General features: G+C 40.4%; 1 protein-coding gene across 6 annotated transcripts in view; it reads left to right on the top strand.

The window, feature by feature from the left end:
* Sox6 (SRY-box 6) overlaps positions 1-10,989 on the top strand; it is a 556,070-nt gene that overhangs the window by 220,881 nt on the left and 324,200 nt on the right. For 2 of the 6 annotated variants that reach the window (XM_013347706.2, XM_026781358.1), the window contains exon 1: positions 7,129-7,432. The exons of 1 other annotated variant lie outside the window; for it this stretch is intronic. In XM_013347706.2, coding sequence (XP_013203160.2) covers positions 7,356-7,432 — 77 coding nt within the window. In that variant the 5' untranslated portion in view covers positions 7,129-7,355. Of the gene's footprint in view, positions 1-7,127; positions 7,433-10,989 lie in introns of those variants that run through there. 3 more of the 6 variants (XM_026781362.1, XM_026781361.1, XM_026781360.1) reach the window with 2 other exon arrangements.

The raw sequence follows: 10,989 nt of genomic DNA, 5'->3' as shown, positions 1-10,989 counted from the left end.
CTTCTTTAGGATATTAAAATAAAGACTCACTGACCTTTATTTGTGGCTAGAAACCAATTATGAGTGAGTACATCCCATGTTCATCTTTTTGGGTCTGTGTTACCTCACTCAGGATAGTATTTTCTATTTCCATCCATTTGCATGCAAAATTTGAGAAGTATTTTTGTCATTCAGTTCTTCAAATTTTACCACTTGATGCCATTTATTGAAAAATTAAATGTTAGACCATGTTTCCAATAAGAATAAGCAAAGATAAGAGACTTTCTACTAAAAATAACTTTTATTGACTGAAGTTCTTAAAATAAGATCTTAACCTGTTTTTAAGGCAACTTCCCTCCCCCCAGATTATGAGCTTATAAATTAGCACTAGGCCAGGCTTCAGACTTGAGCTCTTCTACTCAACCATCTGCTTGCTACAGGTCATTTATTTAACAACGAGAATCTGTCTCCACATCCCTAACAAAGTTATCTCTATTTGCTTAAATGCTTTTTTAGATGACTAGATAATATGTCAGGTCCGAGGCTAGGGGAACTCCTTCCTCAGCTGTGAAGAGTGCCTTTCAGCTATGGACCTGTGCAGTTCATATGCTCTCCTTTAATTCATGGTGGTGCTAACTGTAGGACGACAGAGTTGGAGGAAATCTGGGGGGTGGCATCGCTTGAATTTATTAAGGAAGAAATCTTATCTTCATCACTGCTTTATCCCTAGACTCTAGAACTGGACCATGCACATGTGTATCCATAGTAACCCATTAATTAATAAGGAAGAGTAGTGTGAGAGAGAGAATACTTAGATTAGTTTTTTTTTTAATCTTTAACTATGTGCTTACAGTTATTTGAGCAAGGTGCCCAGGCTTATGGACATCTCTATAACTAGAGAGTTGAGTTGTTCTGGGCTGTTCTATGTGGCCATCATCACTCTGGCCACATGTGAATGAGACAGGTGAAGTGTTACTTCTTACATGAATGTGAAAAAGTTCCATGTTCTGAGAAAGAGTCAATGTGCATATTGATCTCTGTTTTCCAGAGAATTTTTGCAGTATAGAATTCCTCAACTCTGCGTAGCTTTCCCTGCTTGTACTGTCAGGCTCTAGACCTCTCTTTCCTTAAGTGGACATTAGGCACTCCTCCCAGTGTCTCTGGACACTATTGGTATATTTTGCAATCTTCTGGAGAATTAGAATGTTGTTCCACACAGGGAAGTAGCAGAATGGTGGGACTTGTGTGTGGCCCTGCTGTGGCCCTGCTGCCCTGCTGTTCCGTAAGGTGCAAGGAGAGGAGGATGAGAGTTGGGAGCAGTGTGGATCCAGCACTTGATGGTGGTGGTCTTCATCACTTGATGGTGGTGGTCTTCATCACTTGATGGTGGTGGTCTTCATCACTTGCTATCCTTCTTTCAAAGGGGAAGGTGTGACCTTGCTTGAAAGAGCAGAGACAGAGGAGTACCATTTTCATGGTTGGGTCACTGTGCATTTTTCCAGTTCCTTTTACTTTCCCCTTCATAAGTATCATAGGGCTTCACATTTCTCTTTTCAAAAGGAACTGCACGGTAGTAGGGAGGGCTGTGTGTTTTTTTGTTGTAGAGGGGAGGCCTGTGTGTTTTTGTTGTTTTCCATTTTCAAAGAAGACATGGGTTTCACTCTCAGCTTCACACCCTCAAGCTGGATAGATGTGGATGTCATATTCTCTGAACTGTCTGTAGGGGATGATTGTATAGATAAGAGACTACCTATCCATTTCACCAAATTGCTGCATGAAGTGTAGAAAATAATGAATAGGCTTTGAGAATTATAAATTTATCTGAAAGCAAACAGCAGATTTCCCCCCCCCCCAATATCTGAATCCTTAGAGGCTTTGGCTGAAGTGAGACTATCCTGTGGTTTGTCCTGACTTTTGCAACAACCTTCTCAAGCTGAATAGATGTGGTGCTCAGCACTGCTGCAGGCTTTCCTTGGTGTCTTCACCAGCCACTGCTCTGACCCCTCACAGCTGTCGTGTGTCAGTTCTGAGGAGGGTGCCTTGGCCTGGTTTTGGGTTGCAGAGTCTGGAATAGAGTTTCAGTTCTGAGTGAACAATGACTGCTCACTCTGAGGGATTCTATGTAACTTGGTGTATTACTTAGATGATGATGTGGGTGTTTTATAATTCACAGAAACATGCAAAAATGGCATCCTTGTTACACATATTTTAAGGAGGACTACACCTCGATTTTCTTGATTTTTATTTTCCCAGAAGTTCCTTCTGATACCTGTTGCTCATATTTCCCACCCCTTCCTTCACATCTCCAAACTGTTTGCAGCAGAAGTAAAGAATGTTTTTACCATTCTTTTCAAAGGTATAAGAATTGCTTAATGTTGGAACAATATGTTCCAGTAACGTGGAGCTACAATACACAGAGACAGTGTTGAAAAGTAGTTAAGGACACATTGACTCTGGAGCGAGACGTGTGGTTTTGTTGACATGAAACTTGGACAGATCTCTTAGCTCTATTTTTTTTTTTATTTCCTTCAGTCTCCTTTGTAAAATAGGATTGGATATCCTATATCACGTGGTATGTGACAGTTGAATTTGTGTATATATATATATATATATATACATATATATATTCATATATTGAAAGTTAGCTATTCCTTCTGCTATCATTCTGAAATCCTCCCTGCTTTTAAAATTCCACACCTTGTTTCTGTAGCTAGGAGCCTGCCTGTTATCTTTGGGGTCATACAGTATCAAGGTACAATTCCTATGCCATCCTGAAAAGTGAGTGTGAAATATGATATGTTTGAATGGTTTGGATGGCCCAGGGAACCCACAAAGGATATGTCTCCATGTTAACTGTATGGGGGAGCACAACACATAAACAGGAGAGGAAATAAATACAAGTCTGTTTTGATCAAGTTAAATGAATACTATATAAATTGGTGCAATAAGAAAGTCATGAAAAATTGATACTGTCTTGAAAAGCTTCTGGGGAAGTTGTGCTGAGCCTGGAAAGTGGATCTGGAAGCAGGGAGGTGGGTAGAAAGATGAGGGGGTTGGGAATGCACATACCTAAATGTAGTGGACAGTTGCTGCCAAACAAAGCCAGACAGAGCAAGGATAGGGTGCTGCATGGTACTTCCTGTGTTGTCCTAGTGAAGTCACTTAAGTACCCAAAGCTTCAGTTTTCTCTTCTGTAAAATGGGGCTAAAGATACTTGCCCATGCAAAGCAGCTAGTGCAGTTTTTGATGCAGTTAATATTTAGGAAGCAGCTTCGTTTGGTATACACTCTAACAGCCGAAAAACATGGGAATGGGAGCCGATGCACATAACCACGGCCAAGCTGCTGAACTACTTCAGAGCTTAAGGTGGATCATTTGAAATGAGGTTGATTTTGTCTTTTTCATTGTTTTGTGACTGTATGACTCAGGCTGACTTTGGACTCTGGATCTTCCTGTCTAGCCTTCCAAGTGCTGGGATGAAAGATGAAAGACCTCCTTGGACCTGAAAATGGGGGTTGGATAGTAGGTTCTTTGCAGAGTTGTTTTGAGACTTAGTGAGGTACTGTGGAGGGTAACTCATGAGCTCAGCACGTAGTTTGAGCTGTTTCTTCTGCAGCTCTGCTTTCTCGCTGACACTTTCATGGCAGTTATTCTAGTCTCGCTTCCCTCTGCTCTTCTGTTCATCTGTCTTCTTTCAACAGCATTTATCAGCTGTGGCTGCAGAGACTGAAAACAGAGGCTTAGAAGAATGTGGAGGTAGAGGAACTGGTCGGCACCACATGGCCAGCAGGGCAACAAGGAGCAGATAAGGAAAGGGCAGCTAAACGCACATAAGCACGGCAGCGGGAGCATAAACACACATGCACCCCTTTGACCGAGTCATCCTTATTAAGGCCACTGAAGGATTTTCTTCTTAAGAGGAATTTCGACCACACTGCTGCCTTGGTTAAATTTCTTCATCAACATTTTATCTCCCAGAGGATAAATCCTAACCGTTTGAACAGCATCGAAATCCTTTCTGCTTTGCTGGCTGCCCGTCTTTCCAGACTTTTCCCTGATACTTTCCCAAGATACCCTGTATCTCTACTGCTTTGAAGTTTTTGTTCTCAGGGTGCCTTTACACATTATGGAATCTCCGCTTCCCACCAGACAAATTTCTACTCATCCTTCAGGAACCCACTGAATGGGACTTCTATGTCTCCTCTGATCTCTCCACAATGAATTATTTGCACTTTTGGGTTTCCAAAATGTATCTAGACGGCACCTGCTTGTGTATATCGTCTTATAGTGATTTATACTTTATTTCTATTTCTTGCTATAGTGTAAAGCAAATGGTTCCCGACTTACTTTTTTTTTCCAATAAAAGTGATCCACTCTTAGTAGAAGCTGTGCTTCAAATGTTGCATGCAGTTCTTCTTACCCAAGGCTAGCACCTGAGGTGTGGTTTACTCAGCCATTGCTGACATAGCAGCAAGGCGCAGCTCCTGCTCAGATACCAGTCATGAGGATCAGCAGCCAGCACAGGGTACCCAGTTGCTAAGCTCTGCTGCCTGCTTGGTAGGTGTGGCTTATGAAATGCAGTTATTATAAATTTTCCAGTCATGGATTCATCAGGTAAAACCCTGTCACAAGATGAGGCACATGTGGTCAGATGTCACAGTATTGGATACCTCTATGAGTTTGGTAGTCATGACAGTACATGATAGGGAGCAGGTAATAAATATAACTGTGCTAAATTAGTAGATTCGGGCTGGTGACTTTTAAGTCTTGTTAGACAAAGTTTGAGGATTAATACAGAGCTACTGCCTCATAGATCTCATTTTTGTAGATGAATTCAGAATGGAAAGGAAAATCTTATTTTTTTCCTTCAATAGGTCAAATGTCTCTTTCCTTCAGAATACAATCTTTTCCCAGAAAATTCTCTAACATTAAAAATAAGCTTAACTTCAAGTTTGCTAGTTTTCTTTCCTCCTCTGGACTGTTTCTTAGATCATGTAGCCTAGAAATCTTGGCAGAAGCTGATGGTCTGGCACTTGACAGGAAGGTATAGATCAGTAGTTCCTCATCTCTGGTTTCTTCCAGCTTAGAGCCAAGTTAACTTGGACCACCCTTTGCTCCTCAGCACCGTGTGTCATAGGAATTCCCCACTGGCAGAGTCAACTGCATGTCCACAATAAAAATGAATTTTCCTCTAGCATATGCCGTTTACAATAAAGCAATATAACAATTCACCTGATATTGTATAATTTGAAAGTGATGGATGGAAAGAAAATGGTAGGGAGGTTGGTCTCCCACTCATGGTTTAATAGCCCTGTGCTGTGTTTAATGGTTTATCAGGATCAAATTTCTTTGAGAAGAAAACTGGTTAATGTGGTCAGAGACATCTTTTGTTCCGTCTGACTCTGGCCATTTTGGGGTGTAAATAAGCTTTTTTCTGTATCCACTCTGCTTGGGAGCTGTAATAAGTGAGTGCATACTGCAGTTCTGTGACCTTCAGCCAACCAGAGAAAGACACCTCTTCTAATCAAAGGCAAAAGCCACGATCTTTCTTGTTGTAACTTACTGTTGACACAAGAAAGGCCAGAGAGATTGACATCAATCTCTATAGAAACCATTAACCAATGCTGAATAAATCTGCAGCATTGAATCCATATGCATGCTTGCTTTTATTATTCTTGACCTATGGGCACACTTGAGCATTTTGTGGGCTTTGTTTTAAAAGGAATGTTTAAAATGTAGCTAGTTATTATGGGATTTCATTGGCGAAATAAACTGTTTGTGTAGTCTAAATAAAGGAATCTGTATTATTTTGCATCTCCTAAGCATTATTTGCTTAGGTGTGGCTTGGTTTGATTCCAGATTAGCACAGAGCAGAGGCTGTCACTTTAGCCGGGCGTAGCAAAAAGAAAGTCGTTTTATACATGTTTTCCAAATGATGGGCAAGTCGTGTGTCATTTGATTCTAACTGTGACTTTATTGGCTTCTGCTCTTAAAAAAATTCCTTCAAGCCTAAACAATGACTGTACTGGTGGCAAAGACATGTGTTTAAGAATCTCTTAGATGTCCCAAACTCAGGTTAGTAATACTTGCCAGACAATTTGGGACCGTGTGCTTAGCAGAAACAGTCACTGTTAGTCAGAGCTTCAGTGTTTTGAGCTCCTTTTCCCGAATCTCCACCCTGAAATCTCAGTTCTAGTTGAGGAGGGTGAGGAAACAAAAATGCTTTTCATTTCATTCTCTGCTGTGCATTTCCAGCTTGGGTGACTAAAGCTGGCCAGGGTGCCTATTTTTGGAAAGAGGAATTAAGATACTTTGGAGAAAGTACTGCACTGTGTGCTGGCATTCCAGATGGCCAAACTAGAGTAGAACCAAGCCCAAGGTTTGAGGCTTTCGTGCCAATGATGACCTCATGAGGTCCAGCCTGGAGAAAGAGAGACATAGTTCTCCAACAATGATGAAGAATGGCTTCTTCCTTTCATATTTCTATTGAGTGATCTCCAGTGTCCTTCTCTTTTCCTGTCTCTGACAAAATTAGCCCTTTATAATTAACAATTGTTAGATTTTTGGCTTGTCTCTCAGACTTCTCTTAGAGCCCCTTTCACCCCTTCTACTCATTGTGTCCTCTCCACCACACAGAAAAAACTGTGATATTTTTCTCTTTGGCATTCCTGTCTTTTCCTAGCAGGCTTTTTTAGTGGGGACTGTGGGAGATTTTACACTTGATTTGTTGAATCTGAACTCTTTGCTGTAAACTCTCACACACAGAAGGAGCTATCTTTATAAATGACAGAATGGACCTGGCCTGAATGGCGCTTTGTTTACTGTTTTCCTAAAAGGGGCCCCTCTATATTTCATCTGTCAAAGTTGCTTTTCTTTCTTTCAACAATGCTTGATTGTTTTCACAAAAATTCAGGTTCCACAGACAGGAGAATTCTGTATTATATTTTCCTGCCAAATTCCGATCTCTGTTTCCCTTCCCCTGTGCTCACAAAGGGCTCATAACTTACTGTCAACTGTGAGGCCGACCACAAAGCTCCACTGTTGCTCAGCAAATAGGCTCTATTGCATGATGGCTTGACTAGCTTGTAAAGTTTGCTTAACTGTAGCAGCAGTGGCAGAAGGCATGTGGGTACTGTATCTCCCCACAGGCCAGCAGCCTTTACTTCTTCCATCGATTTTTATGCTTTTAACTCTCTTAATTGTTGAACAGAATTGACACTGCTTTGTTTGAGCAGACTAGATGCGGTTTGAAGCCATGGCAGCACTTGGTAGCGTGGGACTCAGGAGAGAATAATTAGCTTTTTTTTTTTTAATTTTTTTTTTTTTTTTTGGTTGGCAGTTAGTGGTTTTGTGATTTGGGAAGGTGTCAAAGGGCTATGCCCTCGAGTTCTGAAGTCCTGGCTGATGTGGCAAGAGAAAGCCGAATTGAAGCGTGGAGGAGCAGCCACTTCGTGTGAGTGATTTGTGCCTCTTTTAGCTGTCACAGGTCTTAACTGTGTTACTTTCCCTTCTAATTTTCGAAACTTCAAAGCCTCCCTGATTGGGTGGGATGACTGTGTGTGAGGAGCTGCTGATGTCACGGTAACGAACTAATAACTTGAAAGGCATTTTTGTATGACATTTTTAATCTTGCTACGGAATTGTAATGACTTTTTTTTTTTTTTAAAAAAAAGGATTTGATTTTCCTGGGGGTTTAACACACACACACACACCTTTCTGAGTAGTATTTATTAGATTTTTAAAATGCACGTATTTCTTTTTCCTGTGTAGTGTAAGGTCCTGGTGTATTATTATGTAGGAAGAATGACAGACTTCATACAGGAACTCTTTCGGCAAAATCAGCCTGTCCCTCACTCCTTGCTGTTTTCTAAGGCATGTTGCATCTGACAAGGTACCTTATGTACTGTGGTAAAGATACCTCTCTAATGAAAATATTTCATTGTAATAAATATTTCAAATAAGTACAATTGTCAAGCAGGCCACTGGGTAATTACTGGTGTGCTTTAACTAAAGAACTTAGAGTAATCAATGCTCACAGCAATTTAACTAAGATAGATTGCTATCCTATCAGGATTTACAGTGTTGAACCTTATACCTATATTAAATAAAGGCATTTTCCCATGAAGCTGTAGTGCATTGAATTGACTTCTGAGAAATGAATTACAACAGTGCTTCATTAATCTCTTCACTTCAACCCCCTTTATTCTGTTGTTTGTTTCTTCTATATTTTTTTTTTCTGAGCAACAAACTCCCTGAGTTTATTCCCTGTAGTGCTTGGCAAAGTTCAAAATATTTATTTGTTTCTTTTCTCATTCAGCTACCCTAGAAACCTCACTGTCTATGAGCTCCGTCCTCAGGCGAGTTTGTACTATTGGGATGTTCAGCTTCAAATCATACAAATAGGCACCCCAAGCGGCGGTGAATAGCGTTTTTGACCGAGCCTCAGAGAAGAACATCTATTTTCCAATAATTAAGTCACTAAAACTCCAGACAGGACACGTTTGCTTCTTTAACGTAAATCGCAGTGAGAGGAAACATGTCCTGTGTCTTCAGTCAGCCCATGAAGCTGCCTTGCGGTTCTTTAGCACAGCCTTAGGAACTGGCTCCTTGACTTGATTAAGAAATAGAGAAAATTGTGTAAAACAAGAAGCATTTTGGAGCCTCTCATGCAAGGCCAGGAATCACTGCTGCTCAGGGCACTGGTTTCCCCGAAAGAAAAGCAAGTGTGTACTCTGAAAAGCATTTATGCATTTTGGAAACATGGGTGGCTTAGACTTTCTGTGTACTGTCAAGTTAATCTCAGTACTAATGGAAATAAGGTTTATAATAAGATTGATTTGTTTAAAAATCAATTTAAATCAAGTGGTTACAGTATCCAAATTTTTGGACTGTTTTGTTTGTTTATTGCTATTGAAAATCAAGGAAGTAGATGGACATAGGGAGGCCCAAATAAACAGCCAGCATCTCACACTCTGCTCTGTTCTTGGAAAACAGCTCTCAGAAGTGTGGCCAGTAGGATCTGGTCTTCCAGTGTAAAGACTGTCTTATCTGTAGCTCTCTGCAGAGGTGTTGTGTATGAGCCTCTCTCTATAAAATGTACTTTGTCACTGGTTCATTTACTGGGTCACAGATAGACTGAAACTAGTAAACTTTCACTGAGTAGAACTTTAAATGTGTGTTTCTAAAAATTCAGAATTTCTTCCTTTAAGAATTTTTATTGGTTTTGTTTGGGCCCAAATATTTTTTCTTTAACTTTTATTTGAAGTAATTTAGCACTCTTTCTATTTCTACTAAATGCTAGGTACTTTCACAGTCACTAGTTTAACCTTCACATCAACTTAAAGGTACATGAGTTGGCCCCTGTTGTACAAGTGGGGATGTGGAGGCTCAGAAAGTTAAGTGATTTCTCAAGTTCATAGTTCTATTAAGCTAGGGGTCCAAGATTTAAATTCCATATAAAAATCTTCCAACCATACCAGTCTTCCATCTGATAATAGATCAGTCTTCCATCTGATAATAGATTCTGTTAAGACAAGTGTGGTGTTTTCCAGCTTTAGGCACCATAGATACAAATAAATATTTATTTTTAAAGAAATCTAAGTAGATGATAGACTAGGCATGGCAGTACTAAAAGTCATCCAGATAACTGTCTCAGTCAGGTTTGGGAAGTTGAAAGACATGCATTCATGATCGGGGCCCATGACTACGAATAATATCCAATTCTTTCTTACAGCAAACACCAGAGTTGGGGAAAGCCAGAGGTTCTTAGCTTGATAGATGTAGTTAGGTGCTCAGTAAAGAGTCTCTTAACATGCAAGACTGTGGGCAGCCACATTTGACTTTCATAATGATAAGCAAAACAATTCTGTGCAGTGATTCATGGAGACAATTGGATTTTCATGTTCTCCTGGAGCTGTTTATGATAATATGTTACCAGCAAATGCAAGTGAGAAATTTAAAGCAAATAGCTATAAGGAAGGTAGGAAGTTGTAGAAATATGGAGTGAAAACCCATGATAGTGGCACCTTAGTTATCTGTGAAGGCAGGCTGCTTTGCACATAGGAAACACTCAGAAATCTGTGTTGCTGATGACAGACAGTGACAGTTTAGGACAATTCATGTCCTCGTGTCTGAAGCTTTTCTTCTTTTTTCCCATAGAAGTTAGGGTATATGTAATATCCTACGCAGTTAGTTTTTAAGTTTTTGAGAGGCTATTTGAGTTCCTGTACCCTTACTGGGATCAGCTGAACAGTTGTAGCTAAATGAATATTGCCAGAGCTCTTGTTTCCTTTTCCCTCAGGGCTCCCCTGACATCTGCTTTTCTAGATGGTATAGCAGTAGGAGCTATACCTCTTGAAGTGGTTCCAGCCCTGACCTGTGTCCAGGGTGGCTTCTGTGGTCAGAGCTGGTGAGTAGATATTGATTCTCATTCTCTAGGCCTTGAAATGAATGAACAGTGATATTCTCGAATTTTACTATTGACCATTTAACGGCATAGTTATATGTGGGTAATCAATGTTTACCAGAAAATTCAAGCTAGAAAAACATGGTTTATGTTAAGAAATAATTATTAGAAACTACAGTGCCCCTCCCAGTCTCTTGTACTAGAAGCTGTAGTTACTTGCTCAACTGATTTTGCTGTCAAAGTGCCTGTTCAACAACCTCTTCTTCTTCCTGCTTGTCTTAGTTACTTTTCTATTGCCATTACAGACTATGACTAAAGCAACTTATAAAAGAAAGCTTTTAATTTGGGGAACCTCGTTAATGTTCACTACCATCATGGTAGAGAGCGTGGTAACAGGTAGTAGGCATTGGTGCTGGAGCAGTAACTAACTAAGGGCTTAGATGTTGAGACAACAACCACAAGGCAGAGAGAGAGAGAGAAAGATAGAGGAGAGAGAGGAGAGAGAGAGAGAGGGGAGAGAGAGAGAGAGAGGGAGAGAGAGAAAGAGAGAGGAGAGAGAAGAGAGAGAGAGAGAGAGAGAGAGAGAGAGAGAGAGAGAGAGAGAG

The sequence above is a fragment of the Microtus ochrogaster genome, chromosome 8 (genome assembly GCF_000317375.1).
Source record: "Microtus ochrogaster isolate Prairie Vole_2 chromosome 8, MicOch1.0, whole genome shotgun sequence".
Classification (NCBI taxonomy): domain Eukaryota; kingdom Metazoa; phylum Chordata; class Mammalia; order Rodentia; family Cricetidae; genus Microtus; species Microtus ochrogaster.
Note: the sequence above shows the minus strand (reverse complement) of the source record. Positions and strands in the feature narration are given on the sequence as shown.